Genomic DNA, 22,130 nt, shown 5'->3' with positions numbered 1-22,130 from the left:
TTGTTTCGAACCATCCGACTGCTCCTTCGCCTTTCTACCTCTTAACGACGATATAAAAGCCTCCAGCCCGAAATGTCTGAGCGTAAAGTCCTTCAGAAGTACTACCCCCCGGATTTCGATCCCAATGATATCAGTCGCCGCCGAGGACCCAAGCCCACCGGGCCAAGAATCCAAACCGTCCGACTCATGGCTCCCTTTTCCATGAAATGCTTGAGCTGTGGCGAATACATATACAAGGGGCGAAAATTCAATTCTCGAAAGGAAATTAGACCAGATGAGAAATATCTCGGCATTCAGATCCTCTTCTTCCACATCAAGTGCACAAGATGCAGCGCCGAGATTACCTTTCGCACGGACCCACGAAATACAGACTACGCGATGGTCAAAGGCGCCATGAGATCATTTGAACCCTGGAGGAATCGAGAACTAGCTGAAGAGTCGGTAGAGGAAAGACTGGACAGGCTAGAGCGAGAGGAAGCTGAAGCTGCGGGCGAGGAAGAGAAGAATGCAATGGAAGATCTCGAAGCAAAGAATGCCGATGCCCGACGCGAAATGGCCGCGGCTGATGCCCTTGACGAAATACGACAACGAAATGCGAGGATACATCGATCAGAAAAGGAAGGGACGGATTACGCAGACACCATTATTCGTGCTGAGGACGAAGAGCGGGAACGACAAGACAGAGAAGATGAAGAAGCGGCCAAGAGAGCGTTTGCAGCGGCGGCAGCGGCGGCAGCCCGACTGGGCAACTCTGCTCCAGATGGTCCTGGCGACTTGGAAGAAACAGTTGCTGAAAGTGCCGAGTTTTCGGCTTTGAGAGACGGTGACAATACGACGGAGAAGGCTACACCTTTACTGGAGACCAGCACAGCAACATCACCCATGCCACCCCCACCGCCGCCGCCAACTTTCAAGAGGGTGGTGAAGAAAAAGAAGGATCATTCTGCGTTGCTTGGCATAAAAAAGAAGCCTTCTTTGGTGTAATGACTAGGAGGAAGGATATGAGGGAAGGGCTTTGAATCATGCGTCTAAATATTGCGGAACATGGATATATTCAATTACTCTTGATTTATGTAACGGCGTTTTAAACAGGGATGGTGTTAATATCAGGCGGGACTGGGTTGTCAATGCTGTGTCTCCTTGATTAATAATCGCAATACTATGCACATCAAAGATAGTCACTTGGTCACTTGGCTTCATATGAATTAAGAGTGAAACAGCTGGTAGATTTGGATAGAAAGATTGCCATGGGGTTGGAATCATCTCAGTTCCATTATGCATCGCCGACTGCTATTATCATCATGTACGGTGGCTTCACAGCCTGATATAGCTCCCCTCGTCCTTCCAGTTGTCCCATGTATGTACTATGTTAAAGGAATCCAAACCCCAGCCAATTAGTCTTGTGCCGAAAAAAAAACCCTCCAAACGCCATGCGTGTATCATATCAAGTCGTAAAAATAGCAATGAATCGAAACGAAGGACAAAACAGCGAGTGGCCTAAGTCGGCTCGTCATCCATGTGACGCAATCGTTGCTTTTGCTGTAGTGTAAATGCGTGTTCGGTAAACAAGTTGCGTTGTATAGGTATATGCAGGCATTCCAATCTTGGGTTTGCCATATTGTTGGTGTTATTCTGTTGCTGGATTGTCCAAATGTTATTTTTAAGTGGTGTCCAGATTGCCAATGTAATTCTGCTATGATGGCAAACCATGCGCGCGGAAATCAAGGCCCATGATGGGAAGAGAAGCACCGCTAAAACTAAACATGCGCCAACTCCAATCCAAGTACACGATTACATCGTGGGTGCTGCGCCGTTGGTCATGGAGGTGCCAACAGACGATCGACTCGACGAGCCAGAATTTGTGGGCGATAGGGCACCAAAGGCTTGCATCTGACGCTTCGTGTGATCGTGGATAAAGCGAGAATAGCTGGAGATGCTCTGTGGAGGAGGAGGAGATGTGGGGATGGAAACGGAAAAGGCGTCTTGTCTGCCGGGCATCATGAGGGGCGTTGTTTGGGGTTGAGATATGGTGTGATGTGGTGTTTCTAGGCCTGATATGGTAGATTCGAGGACGGTGTCTTTGTCGTCCAGCTGTTGGAGTACGGAGGTAGATGGATGTTGTGATGGTACAGAAAGTGGTATCTTCAGCGGGGAGGAGAGACTATAAGTATTGAATTCAACGACTCTGTCAAGAGTGTTGGATAGTAGGCTTATTCAGGATGACGTATTGAAGAAGATAGATGTACAAGGACCAGACAAGGCTGCGGAAATTACAGATGCTGTCGTGGCAAGCTTGGGAAGGAGCAAGGCCAAGGTGCGGATCTCAGGGTCTTTTATAAATCTCCAGACCCAAGCCAATCCTTCCCCTCATTCGACCTGCTGCCACACAATGCTAAGCTCGACATGCATCTCGCCGGCCAGAAACGACACTTGCAGGCATGGCCGCTGCTCTCTAGGGGACCAGATTGCCAGACGACGAGACTACCAGACTAGGGTCTCTCAACCGGCCGTCGCAGCTCTTCCCCTTCTTTTCCCCATCGACTGCATACCAGACACCCAGACACCCTCGCAGGGCACCATCACTGGACACCCTCTTGACCCTCACCTGGGCACATCTTGTCCGCCCCAACCAAACGAGCTGATCGGCATTGGGCGAATCAACCGACGGTAGCGCAGGTGAAATGGCGTACTAGGCCGGCGACAAGGCCTGTTCCCTGCTCGATGCTGCTCTTTGGCCACCCTGAGGATGCTGATAATCGCCTCCAACGCCTCTTTGGTGTTAGGACACTCCACCACCGCTCACCCACTGCTCCGCATGAGCTCGACGCCCATTTTGGGCCCCGCGGCTGCTGTTCGCTCAGGGTCCTGCGAGGCCCACGCCACCACAATCATAGTGGGCCGGCCTAGTGAGATGGAGACGGCCTAGGGATGTGCAGATGCTCTTCCAAGTTCTGGAGGCGATTGTCGAAACGGTGGCCCAAATACGGAGGATTGTCTTGCAGCAGAGGGGAGAAACGGTCCAAGTTTGTGTGCCAAAGACCCTGCGGATCGGAGTCGTCATGCTCGTCACACGCGTGTCATAATGTCCCCCTTTGTCCTCTTTCAATGCCTCTCTGGTGCAAACAGGCATCAAGCAGAACAACGATGCTAGCTGGGGGCCCCGTAATTCCAATCCTGGCAGATGGGCACCACAGCATAGCGTCCACAGTACTGCACTTGGGCGAGAGTCTGCATATGCCTGCTTTGTTGCCCACAAGGCTCTCACTGGCAGCTTGCTGCTGGTTTAGAGGGCAACGCGGCAATGGCACGCTACACTCGTCCAAGCCAAGCCATACACATTGGGCGAGCGCCTGTTCCATCAAACGGACGCGTGCGCCCCCCTCAGGCCACTTCTTGGAGAAGTCGAAATGTTCGAGACCCTTTCCTTGTGTCACACAACTTACAAGCCATGCAGCAAGCTTAGGATATCGACTCTGGCGTTTTGACCATTGTTCAGCATTGACGGATGCTAGAAACCGGGGCTTCCGGATATCATCAGTGTCTTATTGGCCAGAGATTTCGAATCAATTCATAGCTAGTCCATCCGGGATGCACCCGTGCGGATTCTCTCCAGGAAAGAGGAAACGCGGGCAGATTAATCTCTCCAAGGAGGAAACGCAGACCGGCCAGATCAGCATCGCTGCTCCTTGAGCCACCAATCGAGAGGTTTTCTTTTCCGTTTCCATACAAGCTAGGGTTCAAGAAGAGAGAGCTACGACTCTTCACTGCTATTAGATCTGGGATTTGTGTGTGTGCCTGGATCGTATCACGGTCGCCATGCATTTCGAGATCAGTCTTTCCATGATGCGACATCCTGGCGGGTGTCGGCCCAAATCGAGATGTCGAGCTCAAGGATTGGTTAAGCTAAGCCTTACGAAGCACATATTGTGCAATGGATTTCAATTCTCAACGCATTTAGCATCGCCGCCCATCGAGATCAAACGGGTGCCACTTCATTCAGAATCCACTCATTTGAAGAGAAAACATTCTTCACTACTGGAGAACAGCGGCAGAAGCCCAGATCCGCCTGCTCTCATCCGATTCTCCCCTCTCGCCTCATCTTGCGCCTCCAGTCTGGATGAAGTCACAGAGCCCAAGGAGGGAAACAGTACAGTCAGGGCTTTCACAGCGGTGGTAGCCATACTGTAGGGCTGATGCAATTAGTTGATATGGTCGTTGAGAATACTCAAATGAAACTCGCCGTACGTGATGTCACCCGTTACCCCACTGCGAAAACGGTCCAACTTTGAAAACGTTGCTCGATCTGGGTCAACGTTTTCGCCTCCTCCGTCACGAGGTCCACATTACGTTCCTCTACGCCATTACGGTGCTTGGATCGTCTTTGGTGTTATCCAGAACTGTTGATGATCATCGTGCGGTAGCCCTTGAAGGGAGCTCTTGAGCAAATCCGCTCAAATCTGCTGCTATTGTAATACGGTACATCTCATACGGAGTACGAGGTCAAGCAGCATGGATGCGCATTCTATCATTGGCTCCACTACAACCAAGCTTCAAGGTTCCTGCGTCACATGTCGGCGATCGACATTCAAAGTCTTCGACCTGCTTCTCTTGCCAAGCGAACCAAGCTTTTGCCAACTCTCGCATCATTCCCTCAAAGCTTGATGGAGCAGCCTCAATCCTTATTATCGCTTTCCCTCTTGAGACTACCCATGTTGCACGGCACCATCCGTGTAGGTCTCTTTTTCGGTGGGATTTCTGTGGATCAAGACATTTGTTGAGCCCAACCAGCGTTGCTCGATCCGTCCATTCCATGTGTCTTCAGTCAGATCTCGAGTGGCCATAGCCGCCAGTTTATTTTCACGATCCACACCACCTAGCCTTCTCTTTCTCCTAGTTGCATCTTGGTTGCTTGGGAAAGCAACGGCTGGTCAGCGAGAATCGCTCACTTACATGTATGGCCAGCACTCGGCTGCAATTATAAGCGACGATCTCGGCTTCCAGTAGTCAACTTCTGGCCCCTGTCATGCAAGAAAACTAGTATCACCCCGTCACCACTAGATGCAAAACCTTACGACGACTTCAATGGCAGTTCCACTGCCATCATCTGATGTATCACCTTCAAGTTGAACAATTATGACCAAGGCTGGGTATTGCATGAGCCGCCAAAAGGAGGCCATTCACAGAATAATGGCAACATGCAAACACTTTTGTGGGGTACGATGAGCAAAGGTAATGCCATTCACGTCATGCTGGCTTGGCCAGAGTATGACGTTGTGCGACTTGATATTTGCCCCCATTCAAGACATCTTTGATCTCAACGCTACAGCACAGTCGCGTGTGGAAGAGCATCTTCAGAGACAAGAGGCAATGTACAATGACGGACATCAGTGTTATGATTCAACTAGTGCGGCTAACTACATGTCTATCGTTTATGAGGACCGCTAGAGTCGCATCAGACTCGCACGGAGCGTTACATCCTCGACTGTGACGAAGTGGCAAGGAACTAATCATGTCTCTGTTTTCAGATTTTATCGTGATACCAAGATTCACGCTTACCTATTAGCCTCTTCCTCCGGTTTTGACTCCTTGAGAGGAATAGGTCGCTCTTTGACTTCTGTCAACATTTGTCGACGAGCTTCGATCACGCATCAGTGGCAGTTGATATGTCGACCCTCATGCAGGCTATGTCATACTCTGACTCCGACCGCAATGCACTTGCTGGGGTAACATGTGAAGAGGCCATATATGATGGCGCTGATAGATTCCAGAATTCGTCTTATCATCAGGGTGATCAATGACCTCACAATGCTCATTGCTGAAGCCATCGCCAGAGCCTCGGCGCTCTAGCATTCAGCCTGTGACGCAGTTCAACAGGGGAGATCTGCGGTGTAAGTGGGTTTACTTCTATCGTCTCCAAACTTAATTCTCAGTACTGTGGTATGAGTAATTGCTCAATCGGCGATGGTTCCACTGGCGTCTCAGAATTGATTCTTCACGAACTGGACCACCACCTAGCTTTCTCACAGCAAACAAGTTGTAAACACTAAAGTAAAAATGCCCGGTGTGGTTGTTCGTGTTGGCGTCATCTACGGCGGCAATGCCGAAAAGAAAAGAGAGATTACAGGGATTTCTACTCCGAGCTCTGTCATAACTCATTATATTACAAGATGATGGATGGGACTCTAATGACGTCTCGACCTCCTCTCCAGCGAAGCCAATTCCTTCTTCTCCTTGGACACCACCTTCTTCCGCTTTCGCTCGATCGCCTTGTCGACTTGAGATTTGCTCATGCTGGCATATCTGTTCATCAACAGCTGCTTCTTCTGCTCGCTCTTGCGCAGGTAGAACGGCTGCTTTCCCTGTGCCACCAGCTCCTTTTCCTTCTTTCGGTGCTCCTGCAGTAGCCTTGCTTCCTCCTCCTTCTTCTGGCGGGCCTTTTTCTTCGATTCCATAGACAGCAACTGCCGCTTCAAATCCTCCTTGGCTGTGACGTCTTTGGTCTTCTTGATCTGCATGCGTAGCTCTGCCATCTCCTTCTCACGGTACTCTTCCAGGAAGGCATAGTTCCTTGCAACCTTGGCCTCGTCTACATTTCCCGAAAGGTTGTCGAATCGCGGATCACGGGTCTTGCGGCGCGTGTCGACGAGGATTTCACGGCGCCTGCTGACGGGCCTCTTGGACGACATTTCCTGTGGCGCGTGTTTAGAGCTTCGCTTCGATGTATCTACCCTACTTGATGGCTTCTTCGGCTCTCGTTTGAATGACTCTTTTGTTGTGCGTTCCGTAGGCTCATCGTCTTTGGCGGCATCGGCCTTGTTTTTCTTTTTCTCAGAGGGGGGTAAACTGGCCGCAGCGCGAGCTAATGCGCCAAAAGAGATGGATGAGAAATCGACCTTTGGTGCATCCTCCTCGGCTTCTTCAGACTATAAATAACTCAAACGTAAGTATCGTAGATTTTTTAGAAAAGAATGACTCTTTCTTCAGGTCAAAACCGCATACCTCTGAGCCAGACTCTGCCTCTTCCAAATCTTCATCCTCCTCGCCGCTGTCGTCTCCTTCCTCCGATACTTCTTCTGCTGAATCATCGTTGTCGCTCGCACTCAATTCTGGTTCCCATTCTTCTTCGCGCCGGGCTTTTACCCGTCGCTCGAGGCCCAAAGAGCCTAATTTCCGTTTGGAAGACATTTTGTAGCTGGAAATTGGTGGTTGTTGGATTATCGCAGTAGCTTCGACTACAGTCGCAGCAGTAATCTTCCTACAAATTAATTTTTTGGGAGCGTATCTTATCGATAAGAGATCCTGGCTCAAAATGCACGGTTTTATGGGTAACTTCATGCAAGTAACCAACAAATTTGTGGAGCCTAGCGTCCAGAAAGTGTTCAAACATCAAAACTCAATCGTTCTAGTGGGAGCAACAAAGCGCAAGTCCGCCTCGACAAACGCCCGTTTGCAAAAACTCGGAGAAACTCTTCATGTGGCCGCGCAGAGTAATCTCAGGACTCTCCTGCTCCGTACGCACTGTCCCAACCAAGATCCGAGCACAGCCCTTATCCAGCAAGAGTCGAAATCCTTCTTCTCGCAGTCCTCCGCTACGACAATCCCCCTCCGAGGCTGTTGGGTCACAGACCCACGAGGAACTCCCGCCGCTCGTTTTACGCTCGTCTACAGAGGTCAACTATTCATCGATGGCAAACAAGCGAAGCAGGGGGAAAGGAAAAGGAAATATGAAGTCTCAGGGCATTCAAATCCCAGGGCTGACCCTGCTTAACAATCTGGCGCCCCATGCGATCGCGCCGACTTCCGACGGCAGCCTCATCAACCCCGCGGTTCCCCAGCCGCCAGCCAAAGCGAAGTACGTGCCGCCACGGAAAACAAAAGAGAACAAGAAGGCAAAGGCGAGGAGAGCGCTGGCAGAGGCGCAGGCCGCTGCGAACCGCATTGCGCAACCTCCTGCCCCTATTCCTGCCTCAGACCACTTCGGAGACCACTTCGGGTACGATCAAGTCCCCTTGGATAGCCTTTCTTTTGTCCACAAGCCAAATGACTAACAAGTTTATCTTTTATAGGGCCTACAACTCCAACTTTAACAACTTCAACTTCCTGAACCCTGCTCACAACTTCAACGACTCCAACTTCAACGTCAACTTCATGAACCTTCCCCACAACTCCAACAACTTCAACTTCACCACCAGGCCCCCTCCAACCGGCCCCCGATTCCCCTCCCAAAACCTCCCCCGAGACGACCGCGTCGCCCCCAGCAAAGCATCCGGCGGCATCCCCGATCCCACGCCCCTCTACATCGCCCAGTCCCTCTCGCTCCCGTCCGCCCTCCGCCAGCCCCGCCGCATTCTCGTCATCATGGACCTCAACGGCACGCTGCTCTACCGCCCCAACAAGCGCAACCCCTTCAACTTCATCCAGCGGCCCCACGCGCGCGAGTTCCTCGACTACTGCGTCGACACCTTCCACGTCGCAATCTGGTCCTCGGCCCGCCCCGAAAACGTCGACAAGATGGTCTCCCAGCTGCTCTCCCCCCAGCAGCGCGCAAAGTGCCTCGTCATCTGGGGCCGCGACAAGTTCGGCCTCTCCCCCGCCGACTACTCCGCCCGCGTCCAGTGCTACAAGCGCCTGTCCAGCATCTGGAACGACCCCAAGGTCGCCGTCTCCCACCCCGCCGCCGCCCAGGGCCAGCGCTGGGACCAGACAAACACCGTCCTGGTCGACGACTCGGCCGAAAAGGGCCGTAGCGAGCCCTACAACATCCTCCAGCTCCCCGAATTCGAAGGCCACGCCAATGAGCCACTCGACGTGCTGCCCCAGGTCCACGACTACTTGAACACGCTCTGCTACCAGTCAAACATCAGCAGCTATATACGAGACCGACCCTTTAGAATCGACTCAAATTACAGATTACCACCAACACCAAGCCTACATATGGCATAGAAGTTCTTGATTCCTACATACTTTTGACTGCATACACAGCGCATATTTCGATGAAACCCAGTTGGGGCTTCATGCCCCTTACATAGACATTTACGCTCTACAAGCAGGTCGGCCTGTCTAGAACATGCTGCTAGTAGATCAAGCCTTTTGGGCTTTTTTTTTTTAGATACCCCTCATTTTACACCTTTTCAACCTTCACACATAAACTGGAAGTGGCACATAGTTGAGACACTTTTACGGTTTTGAATTTGTTTCCCGCGTCCTTTCATAAGACTACGTAGGCATGTGTGTGTGTACAAGCACATGAGATATCATCATTCATATCCTCCAACCAATTTTTTACCCATAACCCATCATCATTTCATAGCTTGTCATCACTTCCATCCACTGTGATTCTTTATTTGAAGACGTGGCCGTCGGCGTGGGGGTACTCCTTGCCGTTGATGACGACAGGCTTGTCCCAAGACCACTGGGCCTCGACGAAGGCACGGTCCTCAGGGTTGGTGGGGTCGAGCTTGGTGAACTCGTAGCTCTCGTAATCGGGAGCGACGTCGAAGACAGGGAGGTAGTCCTGGCCACGGATGACGAAAGCACCCTCAATGACAGAGTCGTTGGTGGCTCCGTAGACGGAGGCGCATCCGAAGAGGTACTTGCGGGAGCCCTCGAGACGGTTGTTGAAGCCGCCGATGAGGTTGTTGGACATGAAAGTCATGGTAAGCTCATCGTTGTACTTGTAGCCAACCTTCCACAGAGTGTACTCGTCGAAGTTGACGTTCTCCCAGAACCACTTGAGGGCAGCGGGGGTCTCGCTGTTGGAGTACTGGCGCTTCCACTCATCGAGAGGGAAAGTAGCCTTGGGCAGAGCCTCAAGAGGGTGCTTGGCCTTGGGGGCAGGGGCGGGCTCATCCTCCTCCTCAGCAGCGGGCTTGGGGGCAGCCTTGGGGGCAGGGGCCTTCTTGGGCTGCTCAGCCTTCTTGGGGGGAGTGTTGGTCAGGGCGGGAGTCTCCAGGAAGGGGAGCTTCTCGGCGACGGCAGTGTAGATGGGCTGGTTGACAATGGTCTCGTACCAACGAGTAACAGCGGGGTGCTGCTGGCGCCACTGCTTGTCGAAGAAGTACTGGAAGCCGCGGTAGAGGAGGCCAGCGCTGAAGAGATCAGCCAGGGTGATGCGCTCACCAACGAGGTAGGTGTGGTGGGTGAGGTGCTCCTCAGCAGCATCAACGGCACGGGCAACCTCCTTGGCGACATCATCGACTGCCTTCTTGTTGTAGGGGGTGGCACCGATCAGGGGCTTAACCCAGGCGCCGAGGTTGGGGTGGACCTCAGTGTTGAAAAAGGACATCCATCGCAGGATGGAAGCGTAGCTAGCAATCCGTTAGATTTGAGGTATTAAATCCAGGTAAAAATGCGCGACTTACTCCTGCTTGGTCTTGCCGAGAAGGGTGGTCTTCTCGTTCTGGGAGGTGACTATATCATCAAGTTAGTCAGAGCACCACAACACGTTTGACCCTAGAAAAACTCGAGATTTGAAGGAAAAGGAAAGGTGCAAGATCAGAAGTTGTCGTTATCAACACTCGAAAAGTTTTTTTTTGTAACAATTCTTTCAGACAGGGATAACTTAAAATACTCTCATCATTTTGGCGAGCGACCGGAGGAGTCAAGGTGTAGCGACAGAAAGAGCTAGGAAAATATACCAGCACAAAGCGGGATACGTACCATAGATGGCAATAGCAATGCTCTCGCTCAGAGCGAAGCCATCCTCGCCGAGGAAAGCAGGGTACTTGCCCAGAGGGTGAGCCTTGAGGTGCTCAGCAGTGGGCTTGCCAGCCTCAACGAGCTGGATGTTGAGGTCGAGGCCATTGGCCTTGGCGACGGCCTTGATGGCGGTGGCACGAGGTTGGTCCTGCAGAACGACAAGAGTAAGCAGCGTGAAGCAAACAACAGTTGGGCGTATGGGATACTAACGGCGGAGGTGAAGAGAGTTCCGAAAGCCATTGTGAATGATGTCGAGATGCTTGACTGGAGAGGAGAGAAGGGAAGAGAGGAGGGACGGGGCGATAGAGGAATTTTTTTTTTTTAATGAGGGGAGGGGAGATTGTGCCCCGCGGTGGCTGCTGAAGCAACGAAGAGCAGGGGTTGAATTATGGGCCGCTGTGGCTGTTCTGTGGCTGGTGGTCCATCTCAATTGCTCTTTATCTCCACGTGACGCAGTCCAAAGCTGCCAGCCAAAGGCGAAGTTATCGTGGGGGAAGATTTTGTGGTATCACGACCTGGAGGCTCGCAACGTCGACTCGACTCTACTCGACCGACGCTCGGCAACAATGGCGACAATTGCAAGCGGCTTGCGGCATGCGAGGTGCGCAAGCTCGATTGCGGCAGCTCAATGGCGGCCGTCAATCCTTCCGCGGTCCAGCTTCCAACTCGCCATCCGGTCCATAACCAGCGACTCTCAAAAGCCTCCCAGTCTTGAACTTGAAGCGGCCGAGTCTGTCCCGATCCCGTACCAGGGCGTTACGCATGCGCGAGTCGTTCCGGCGACGCCATCCTACTTCTCGAGAGAACCCCAGTTCAACGATTTATACATTGGAATCTCCAAGCTGCTCACCAAGTACAACCACCTGCCCACGGTGCCGCCGAGCGAGGCTCCGCAGATGCCATGGACCAAGTTGGAGGAGATGCGGGCGCAGATGGGAGAGCCTATCAAGTCATCACACTACGCAAAGGTCATGCGGGTGGCCAAGCGCTTGAACCTCATCGAGCCCAGTCTGCGGCCGCAAGAGGTCAAGGTCGCCCTGACGGAGTTTACGAGAGACATCAACCCATTCTTGAACATGCCCAACCCCATCACGATTGACAAGTTCGGGCGTGCCGTCGGTGTGGGCAAGAGAAAGGAGTCAACAGCTCGTGCCTTTGTCGTAGAGGGAACGGGAGAGATTCTGGTAAACGGCAAGACTCTGAGCGAGGCGTTTGGTCGTGTGCACGACCGTGAAAGCGCAGTCTGGGCACTCACTGCTACGGAGAGATTGGACAAGTACAACGTTTGGGTCTTGGTTGAGGGAGGCGGCACGACAGGGCAGGCTGAGGCAATTACCCTGGCTGTGGCGAAAGCGCTGGTCGCTCATGAGCCGGCATTGAAGACGGCTCTAAGAAGAGGTACGTTATACGAAAGTCACTTTGCTTTTCCGGTGTTTCCTTTCTGTCTTGATCCCTTGCTTTCGGCTTTTGCGATGGCTGCTAACGTTGCATCTCCCGAATCCAGCTGGCTGCATTACGCGCGATCCCAGGACGGTGGAGAGGAAGAAGCATGGACATGTCAAAGCCCGAAAGATGCCTGCTTGGGTCAAGCGATAGAAGCTGCACGGGCCTGGTTTTCCCGCGGCGTTTGAAAGCTCGGCTAGGCGAGATTACGCAGGACGCCTGCGTGGCAGCGAGCCCAAAGGGCGCTTATCTATCTACCTCTATGCTGAGAGCGACATTGTACCATCTACAAAATCTGTATTTATAGAACCCCAGACATTGCTGCTTGGGGACGGTTGGGTTATCTCGGCCCATGCCAACGCATTCGATATTATAATGAAGTATGACCAGAACAAGTACAAGCATGTCGTAGTCGCTGCAAGCCTGTGCGTAATCACTAAAGCACGAAGTATATGAAGTTCCGTCTTGGCACATGGTAAGTTCAGTGTTCCTACCTACTTACAAAGCAGAAGCAGTCCATCTACAGTGAGGAAAGACTGGAAGACGCGTCATTGTAGGTATATGTCGCAAAGTCTAGTTTAGTGCATGATACAATAGATGAGAGACGTGCCGAGATTCATACGACCTACAAGGACAGTGACATACTGAAGGGTTAGCCATCACATTTTCCTCAAGGTTCTCGTTTCTTCTTTCGTTAGTTTCTATGTATTTTCTTTTTTTTTCCTCTCTCTCCTTTCTCTTCCTTTTTTTTCCCCTTCCCTCTTCTTTCTTTTTCTTCTTCTTTTCTTTTTCCCCCCCTCTTTCTACGGAGTGAAACTACCAGGGATGCTCTTAACCACCTGCGTATCAAAATGCTACGGTGCCAACCAAAGGGCGGAATAGCAGGTAAATACTAATTCAGGTAATTTTTTTTGGTCTTTTTTTTTTTTGCCCTTGAATCATGCAACACTCCAGGGTTGTGAGGCTGACCGGCCCTTTTCTGTGACATGCGCCGCAGTGAAAAAAGTAAATCATGTCGGCGTTGCCATTTCGTATTTGCGAAAATGCAGGCAGCCTTGTTAGCCCACAAGCCACAGTTGCAGAGTTGATACTATTCATAGTACAGAGTATCCAGAGCTGACACAGCTGGTGAAAACACTCATTGCAGACCCAGAAAGGAATTCCTCAAGGGCGGAGGGCTCGGCTCAACAATTCCCAGCCTACTCCGTAATAAAAGTCTAATTCCTCTGGACAGACAAAGCAATAAAAGCTATGAATCCTGCTCTGACGGGCCGGGCCCGGTCCGTGTGGCCGGTTCAGCAAGTTTAGCGAGATCGACACCACAAGTGACGCACGCACAAGCTGGACAATCAAGTTCAGCTCAAGTCTACCCCATGTCCGTGGAATCGAGCCTAGATTTCTGCCCAATTCCTGCCAATGACGTCGAGTCAGGGCGTCAGCAAGGGACTGTGGTCTCAGCCGCGCGAGGCCTGTTTGTGCCCTGTTTGTGCCAGGTATATTGTTGATGTTATTACTGGGTCCAGGGTAGCGTCGGAAGAGCCAATAGAAGGCGGCATCATATACAGAAGGGTGACGCAGGAGGGTTTCCTTTTCTCCCCCAATACTCCTTTGTCACATTTCATGTACTCCGTACGGATGCAGTAGTTACATCCGCTGGAGCGAAAGTCAGCCCTCATAGCCGCGGCAATAGAGCCTCCATGGCAACTGAGCCAGGAAAAGCAAGTCATCGTACGATGATCGAGTGAGAGTCAACCGGGCAATTTCAAGTTATATGCCTACCTGGCCGTATCTGTACAAGCAAACAGGTATGGTATGTAGAATCGGTGACGGATCGGCGCTTGTTTTGGTCTCCCTCCGTTCCCTTTGCATGTCGGTGTCAAGGACAGGCCCTCGGCTCATCAAACCCGAAACTGTTGGAGCAGGGGAGTGAGTAAAAGACAGCTGGGGTAAAACACGACCAGGATCAGTTCTTTCGACTCTACCTTTAAATGCTCCACAGCGCAGCTGAATGCTGGGCATTAGCCTCTTTGGTGACGTGAAAGGCTTGTAGTTGCAGTTGTTGATACGTACTTCGGATGCATGTTTGAGGCATCTCCAATCTCTCCTACTGTACTCTGTACTCCTTGCGTCAAGCCTCCTGGCTGGGCATCAATGCTTGCCCTGTTCCGCGTAAGTACTCGTATATGCAAGCTTCAAAACGGCATCCGATCCGCGGGCAGTCCTTATTCACTTTGGGCGAGCCAGACGAGATTATTAGTTCGTGCCACCCATTTCTGCTGCGCTGGGTGTACATCGTGAATGCCCGAGGAGCTTGTTCAGAAGTAATACCAATCATACCCCTGGTGGTATCTCGTAGTGGTAGCAGCAATACTCCGAAGGTAGTAGTATCACTGTCACCACTGCAACAAACGAGATAGCACAAGCAGAGCTGTCTCGAGCATGTGAGACATCAGACCACTCCCCGAGGTCCTACAACCAGAAATGGCGCATGCCATAATCAATATCATGCGTCCAAGTCCTGTGGGCGCTTCACTCTCGACATCATCAATGTTGCTTTTTTTGGGCTGAGCGGCTTTGTAGACCATCCGAGGTGCTTCGTGCTTCGTGCTTCGTGCGAGTCGGAACAGCCTCGCGCTTGTGACTGTGATTACTCGCACTGCTATTATTAACCCACCGAAACAGCTGCTGCTGACAGGCATTGACTATGGTCGTGCTCCGTACTCGTAGATTGACGGCATAATCCCTTCTCGATTCCGTTAGTGCTCCCGACGGCATTGCCCTTGCGTATACGCCCATTCCCTCTTGACGACTCTGCAGATTGACCAACATCTGGCCAGAAGCTAAGCGCTTTTTTTTTTTTTCTCTTTCCCTTCTCTCTTCTTCTTCGCCTCTCTCTCTCCTCAGCAGCACATGGATCAGAGGTTCCAATAAAATTTATTCCTAGCTGCCCACGCTACACAAGACTGAACCCATCTCCACACTGGCTTTTGGGCCTCCTAATGGCTGCTTGTCGATGGAGTCGCTGTGGACCAGGCCGATGGCTCGCCTCTAGCACGGCCCTAGCGAGCTGCATTTTTCCTGTATTTGCCTGCGTCGGGCTCGCAGATTGGCTGCGGCCGGGATTTGCGTGCAGCAAGGCCTGTCCAGGAAAAGGCACTTGAGCTGTGGACTTTGACGCACGCTGCACATGGCCTCCCGCTCTGGCCTCCACTCCGAGATCGAAATTCCTCCTAATCCCCCGTTCCCTGTTCCTGGTCGTGGCGAGGAGGAAGGGAATAGACTGAGAATGTAGACTGAGAATGCAGACCGAATCTGACGAGAGGAAACCCTTAGAAGAGAGAAAAAGAAAGATGGCGCAGCACCATGGATTACGTAGCTGTGCAAAATACCCTTTGGGAAGTGCCTTCCTGATTTCTCCACCGAGTGAATGTGCCAAGATGATTACCGCTGCTCCTGCCTTTCAACGACAAGAAATCCTCACGTGCCCCGGACAAGTACCTCCTGTGAGGGAATGAGAGTATGAGAATATGAGATGTACCTGATCGAGGGATTCCAGTCACGTACATGTTGGCATCAGTTGTGCAGCTGAGCTACCTCTACGACTACCAGTGTGGTGGTACCACCAATTGACCATGGGTTGTACAAGTGAGATCCAGTACTCCGGTCTGCATCTCGCAATTCCAAATCATGGTACCTTCTAACCTACCAGGTAGTAGACACCTCTTCTGCTCGTCTTCTTCTCCTTCTCACCCTCTCTTGTCGCCAATTTTCTCTCCTCTAAACTCAGCTCCATCTGCCAAAGGCCCTTGCAGGTGGCTTGTCCGACGGGCGTGTCGATTCAAGGGGTGTGTACCTTCACCAAGCGACACCAGCTAGAGAATATTCGGCATTGTCTTAGATCAGAGATCTTTTGCTTCACTCGTGGGTAGTACATGTGAAAGATGGGCGTCGTGTCTCGTGATCTGCTTTTGCATTCGGTATCCTAGAATACTGCAGTACTCTGACTGAGACATGCAGGTACTTTGAACCAGTCAGCAGGAAAAGGACGACCCCCCTCACCTCATTTCCACGGCATTGTGTGTCTCGCCCAGTTGGGACGACCCGGGTTGTCGGGACGCTTCTCATCAGGCCTGGATCGCCTGCGACAACCCTAATCGCCGGTCACTGAACGGGGAATTTCCTCCTTGGCAGCTGACATGCTGCTGTTTTTGATCGAACGGAGGGCCGTAATGGCGAGCTGGAGGGCAGCCTGCCCGCGGGCATTGAAACCTCGGTCATCCCCGTGTAATGGGCTAACCTCGAAAGCAGACCACTGGCTGCCAGGTTACTGGGGCCTGGAGCCACGGCAAAACGGCCGGCCACCAAGCGCCGTCATACATACTATACGCTTTTAGCCACGTCTGGTCTGACGCCCACAACAGAAGACGTTTCCGCTGGCTTACCGGCGAGGCCCTTTCTACCAGAGAAGCAATGTGATTACACGTGCTCTATTGGAGGGAGTGCCATCTCAACAAATCCCTGGTCGGCCTGGGCTATGCGTCATTATTCAGCGGCCTTTTTGCTGTGGATGATCCAGCCCAATCCAAGGGTGGTAAACAAGACAGCCAAGCGTCTCAGACGCCCTTATTCATGCAAAAGCCCCAGGTTGCTGTCATGCGGTGACTTGCCGTTTCTATTTTCCGCCCTGCCTGCAATGCCCATTCGTCTGAAGAATGGCAATGGTTACTAATGCTGCATGCATGAACAATGACACACTTGTTACATCCGCCGGCATTTCTCTAGCCATCGGTGAATGGACGCGGGCGGAAGGATTGTGCGGCTTCCGCTGGCTTACTGTATTCGCATCACTAAATACCGGCTCATCAAATACCTGGTAGGCGGGTTGTGTTCCGACAGGCAACGCTTCATGCTCCAGACGACAGGAATGAGCCTCGTCCACAGGATTCTGTTAAGCAAAAAAGACGAGAGTGCCGAATCATGCTGCCAAGCCTAAACCGTCGCCGTGCCCATCCACTAACTGAAGATGCGAACCCACTCTGTTTCGTGTATGTGGTCTCTGGCGGAGAGCACCTCGACTTCTTTGTTTCCACCCTCAGCAGGTCTGAATTTTCACATGGGCATTTTGCCCAATTGTAAGTCTTGAAGCAACACTTACTCACCTATTGGTTTTATGGTCTCCTTCTATGCGTACTGTATACGAAAGGAACAAAGCAGGGTGTGTAGTGCCTTCCCTGTCACCTGTCCGATATCTCTTTCGTTCGTGACCCATCCGAAGAGGCCACCCCTGGCTGGTCCACGAACGAAGTCTCTTTTCCGCCGTGCCGGATGACCAGGGGGTGGCCACACGCAGATCCCAAATAATAGGTACCAAATCGACAATCCAAACCAAACTCTCACCTCTAGCCTTGCAGACTAGTGACAGTCTACCGGCTGTATCGCCCCAAGTCCTTCTAGGGCCAACGCAAGGTACAGAATACGACGTGCCCAGCACCCCGGGTCATACCAAGTGCTTGTTTTGGCCAATGTGGCTTTCACCTTTCGCTATTGACAAACAGCCCTGCTCTGCATTTATGATTTGCCGCACATGTCTGGACCCCTAGACGGCGCACTTAAACTGCATGCTGCTGACGTCCCTCTTTCCTGTGCTCCGTCCTCCGTCCTCCGCCCTCCCACACACCCACCGAGTACATGGTCTACCACATCCTAGGGAGGAAGTACACACCTGTACTTTTGCATTCTTGCCTCCTGCTTGTCGTTTTCTCTTTCTTACCTCGTTTCCTCCCCTTCTCCCTCTTTTTTTTTTTATTAGCGTGCAGACAGTTTTGTCAACTAGTTCCCCCTCGGTATAAGACCCGATGATTCCTCCAACGCCAGTCACCCGTCGGTCTCCAACAAGGCTCCATCGATTTACTCATCTAGTATCACCACTAGTTTCTCGGTCGAATCCCCGCTGTTCGGGATCTCAATCAAGTTTGCATCCTCACCAACGTTATCAACTCTTTGCATAGTCACACTTCCCACTCCCCCATACATCCTCTGATTGGCAAAGACTCTGTCCTTGTCAATCTATCATTGACCCAGGCCTCCCTACCTCGCTCATTGGATTGCTTGTGCTATTTCCTGGGAGCCCACTCTGTCAGATTTAGAAAGGGTAAGCATCTAATATTACGAGGAGAATAACATGCCGTCTTCCCCAAATCTCGCTACAGGAATTCCCACCTTGAATCGTCCCGGCTCGGTTCCAAGCCCTTTCACCCCTCCAACAACCTGTCGTTATTTACCTAACATCTTCTACACAGGCAGCCGGTGTGTCCCGGAGTCTCAGACTAGGTCGAGCTGGTGGAACCTACGCCTCTCTGGCGCCCGGTCCCTGACGTATTGCCATTTGGGGCATGAGGAACTAGACCGTTGGCTCCGCAAGCCCGCCATTGAGAATTTGCGAATTTGCCAGAGAGTAGCCGTCTTTGTATTCGTCACAACACCTCGTTGAGCCGGGAAAAAACTCTCACACCATTTTCTTCCTATTGCTGGAGGAGTCGGCTCTCGAGGCTTGATGAGCTTTGTTAGCAGGCTATGACATCGGTCTCTCAGCTTGTCCGCCTAGCTTACCTTTACTCTCGTTCTGAACTGAGTGTTTAACGTCTCTAGTCGCAGCTCGTATAGGATCACCGTATTAGCAGACTTGATCCATACGCCCACCCACCACTTTCCAGTAGCTGCCCACAATCATTTGTCGATTCGCACTGCTCGTTTAATTCACCAGACTTTCGTTTTGATCAAAAAAGCCATTCGTTTAAACCCTTCGAACGCACGGTTTGGAAGGGGCTCATCTTGACTCTATACCATCCTACTCCAACAACACTGCCTCCCCAGCGTATCGAGAGGCTTCTTACGACAAGGCCCATCGGGGCATGGACAACCGCAACCAACATAGGAGGCAGAATGACCCGCCTACCCATCACGCTCCTGCACAGAGATATTCGGTTCAGGGCTCTGTAGGCGGTTCCTCTGAGCGCTATCGGACAGCGCCCCTTGCATCTCCTTCAACTCCAAGAGGCTTGGGGGGTGCGCCGACATACAGTACATATTACCAAGAACCCGCCGCCGCATTCTCAACTCCGACAAACATGCCAACGACGGCCATGGCGTACGGGTCGGAATACGGCGCCGATTCGAGACCACAAACTCAGGGTTTCGGGGGCTACAACACGGGTATGATGATGTACAACGTGCCTCAGCCGAACACGCAAACTCCAGTCTACGACGCCCAACAATTCGGACAACGGCAGCAGGCAGCAATGCAGATGATGGCACCGGATGTCACATCAACATACTTTAATCCCGAAGCAGGCAGTGCGGCAGCAGCAAGCATGCAGCACCCGAGCCAGGGGAGCAGCGCATCAGCTGGGGTATATCAGCAGAGCCAACCCATGAATTATGCAGGTGGCATGCCTGCTACAGGCGCCATGCAGCAGACCTCGGGAGCAGCGGAATCCGCCATGGGAGAAGGGCAAGAAGACTACGCTACGTCCGGGCTTCAAGAGAAGTGGCAAAACTACCAACGACAACTGGGATCTGTATTTCAGGACATCTCATCCGTTTCATTGGAAAGAGCTGCCGAAACTCTCCTCAATATCTCTGGGTGGTTGCTCACGCAGGTGGCAGAATTAGGTACGAAGAGAGCGAGATGGTTGAACTTGACATTGTGCTTACATGCGGAACAGGGCTCAGCCAAGATGACGCCAGCCTTCACGCCGAGAGAATAAAACTGTGGAACGACTTTAACCATGCGTGGTTAGCCCTTTGTTTTCGACAGAAAGAAATCATGTCATCAGGTCAGCAGTTGTCAAGATCACAGCAGGTCATGTCCCAGGAAACCATAAAGAAACTGGGCGACGAGCTTGTTCGACTTTGCGATGGCATTGAGAGCCACGGTCTAGTTGATTACCAGTACGGCGTGTGGGAGGATCGAATCGAGATGGGTATGCCATTCCTCTCATCTTCTTATCGGTTGCATAAAGGTGTACTAATCGACCATCTAGTTCTTGAAGAATGTCTCGATCTCTACGACTCTCTCGAAGCGGCCGCCGGTACAAGCGGAGGATCTCGCTGATCCGCCCATGCAAAATACTACTACTACGCTTACGAACGATTGAGATAAATCAGTTCCTCTAATGCGATGCCAGAGAGAAAGATGGCTGTCCAATTGTTTTTTCGATTTGTTTCCTTCTTTTTTTTCTGCTTTTTGCTACTTACTACCCTTGCATTTCTAGCGGCTTGGGAAGTGTACATTATACGATGGGAACTTTCGGCACGGTCTCTACAATAGCGGAAATATGAATATCAACTGGGTTAGATCTGGGAGGGATAACATGGAGGAGAGGTTTCATAACTGGGTCTTATGGGTTACGGGATGGATGGATGGATGGATGGATGGAAATTGGGATTCTTGCTTTTCTGGGAGGGGCCTGATGCATGTCTCTTGGATCAGGCCTGTGTTTAGTAGGGCGCAAGGGAGAAAGGCCCAGTGGCACAGCGTATCAAGTGATATGTTTGTATGCTCCAATGACTCCGCTTGGATAGGCTGGTCCGTTGGAGAGGCGCTGGTAAACCTGCATACACACGGACACGCAAACATTCCACGGAGGCACCTACAAACACGTCGAATGCAACACAAGCGGGCATAGAATGGTAAGGAATGCCATGATACTATTATTGGAGTGCAGCTCACAGGCGAGCGGTTTTCTGGCGAATTGGTACGACAGTGTGGAAATTGAACGGGTATTTTGGTAGACAACATGGGCAGGACAACCGCGGGAGCAGGCAAAAGCCTGCGAGGACCGAATGTTTTAGACAGGTGGCGTTGGATGTCGGGCTTTCAGGCAAAGACGTGAGACTGGCAATTGCTTCTCTGGTTTTTCATGTTTCGTTTTCCCTCGTTTTTGTTTTCTCCTAATTTCTCTCACCACCTCGACTCGAACAATAACGAGAGGCTTGTGCAAGACTTCCACCAAAAGTTTCCTTTTTTCTCCGTTCTATTCATATGTATTACTGAGTGTATCACGTTTAGACAATTTGATTAGAATATGGTCGGTCTGGGTCCTCAAGGGCAGCATCAGCCGGCTGGAGGCGGCACGCAAGTTGCTAATTACTAGGTACATAGCAAACAGTCTAGATAGCAAGCAGACTTTGGAAAGCTTGAAGCCTGCGAATGAAACACGAGGTTATGTATCCTACCAGCGCTGTGTAATCTTGTTGGGACTTTTGTTGCTTGGAGCAAGCATAATGTCTTGCAGTCGAATACCGCCGCTTATATCAGACAGTCGTCAGTCTCTGTATCCAAGGGGCCCCGGGAGAGTAGCAGCCGGGTAGGGCGATTGACGATGCCATATGACGTCCCCCATGTTTGTGCTAGAGCCTCTCCGTATGTCATCTACGGGCCAGAACGAGCCCAGAACGAGGATGGCTGCATCCAGGTAGGATTCCCGCCGGGGATACGCCCGGTCCCGAACCCAGCTTGGCCCGGATATTGCTCCCGGAAGCCTACTGGTGGCACATGACAAATTCATATCTCATGTGCGTCGTAAGAGGGCAGAAGCCTCACATGGTATTTTGGAAAACGCGGCTGTAGCTCTCAAGTGAGACGACGGGGGCTGGGGCTAGAACCAGGGGAGCAGCTGATGCTAGCGTTTCATGGGGTAACGTTAAATATGCTGCTGAGATTTTGACGTCGGAGAAAGTGTGCGGCTTACCGGCTGAGCATCTAGCGGGAACATAATCAGGATATTCCCCTTGCCCTGTCACAGCGCTGCCTATCTTCTGGGCCATAAGCCGGGGCTGTCGGCAATCATGAGTGGACGCATAAACAAAAAGCTGCTAGCTGCAGATATGGGAACGCTTGGCAAGCAGCACAGGCAGCAACTCGCAGCCAACGCATTGGTGAGGCGAGGAGAGAAGCCACCCAGGAGTCACCTGAGTTTAGCTGGTGT

General features: G+C 51.7%; 7 protein-coding genes across 7 annotated transcripts; 4 read left to right on the top strand and 3 right to left on the bottom strand.

Annotated features, from left to right (window-relative positions):
- Window positions 1-72: 72 nt before the first annotated feature.
- On the top strand, window positions 73-984 carry TRIVIDRAFT_34967 (uncharacterized protein; the record flags this gene model as incomplete). The annotated part of the gene is made up of 2 exons (XM_014106154.1): window positions 73-786; window positions 862-984. The coding sequence occupies 2 exons, from the start codon at window positions 73-75 to the stop codon at window positions 982-984; spliced, it is 837 nt and encodes a 278-aa protein (XP_013961629.1).
- A 223-nt stretch (window positions 985-1,207) lies between these two features.
- On the bottom strand, window positions 1,208-2,011 carry TRIVIDRAFT_215138 (uncharacterized protein; the record flags this gene model as incomplete). Its single annotated transcript, XM_014106153.1, has 1 exon — window positions 1,208-2,011. The coding sequence occupies one exon, from the start codon at window positions 1,708-1,710 to the stop codon at window positions 1,498-1,500; it is 213 nt and encodes a 70-aa protein (XP_013961628.1).
- A 4,171-nt stretch (window positions 2,012-6,182) lies between these two features.
- On the bottom strand, window positions 6,183-7,185 carry TRIVIDRAFT_34701 (uncharacterized protein; the record flags this gene model as incomplete). The annotated part of the gene is made up of 2 exons (XM_014106152.1): window positions 6,183-6,923; window positions 7,000-7,185. 2 exons carry the CDS (start codon window positions 7,183-7,185, stop codon window positions 6,183-6,185), a joined length of 927 nt encoding a protein of 308 aa, XP_013961627.1.
- A 963-nt stretch (window positions 7,186-8,148) lies between these two features.
- Window positions 8,149-8,943, top strand: TRIVIDRAFT_34973 (uncharacterized protein; the record flags this gene model as incomplete). The annotated part of the gene is made up of 1 exon (XM_014106151.1): window positions 8,149-8,943. The coding sequence occupies one exon, from the start codon at window positions 8,149-8,151 to the stop codon at window positions 8,941-8,943; it is 795 nt and encodes a 264-aa protein (XP_013961626.1).
- A 225-nt stretch (window positions 8,944-9,168) lies between these two features.
- On the bottom strand, window positions 9,169-10,987 carry TRIVIDRAFT_85979 (uncharacterized protein; the record flags this gene model as incomplete). Its single annotated transcript, XM_014106150.1, has 4 exons — window positions 9,169-10,307; window positions 10,362-10,410; window positions 10,660-10,846; window positions 10,909-10,987. 4 exons carry the CDS (start codon window positions 10,936-10,938, stop codon window positions 9,341-9,343), a joined length of 1,233 nt encoding a protein of 410 aa, XP_013961625.1.
- A 277-nt stretch (window positions 10,988-11,264) lies between these two features.
- Window positions 11,265-12,294, top strand: TRIVIDRAFT_34716 (uncharacterized protein; the record flags this gene model as incomplete). The annotated part of the gene is made up of 2 exons (XM_014106149.1): window positions 11,265-12,096; window positions 12,203-12,294. The coding sequence occupies 2 exons, from the start codon at window positions 11,265-11,267 to the stop codon at window positions 12,292-12,294; spliced, it is 924 nt and encodes a 307-aa protein (XP_013961624.1).
- Window positions 12,295-19,052: 6,758 nt separating this feature from the next.
- TRIVIDRAFT_34056 (uncharacterized protein) lies at window positions 19,053-20,254 on the top strand (the record flags this gene model as incomplete). Its single annotated transcript, XM_014106148.1, has 3 exons — window positions 19,053-19,812; window positions 19,866-20,123; window positions 20,184-20,254. 3 exons carry the CDS (start codon window positions 19,053-19,055, stop codon window positions 20,252-20,254), a joined length of 1,089 nt encoding a protein of 362 aa, XP_013961623.1.
- Window positions 20,255-22,130: the final 1,876 nt, after the last annotated feature.

The sequence above is a fragment of the Trichoderma virens genome (genome assembly GCF_000170995.1).
Source record: "Trichoderma virens Gv29-8 chromosome Unknown TRIVIscaffold_1, whole genome shotgun sequence".
NCBI lineage: Eukaryota > Fungi > Ascomycota > Sordariomycetes > Hypocreales > Hypocreaceae > Trichoderma > Trichoderma virens.
This window is presented reverse-complemented; position numbering and strand designations above follow the sequence as displayed.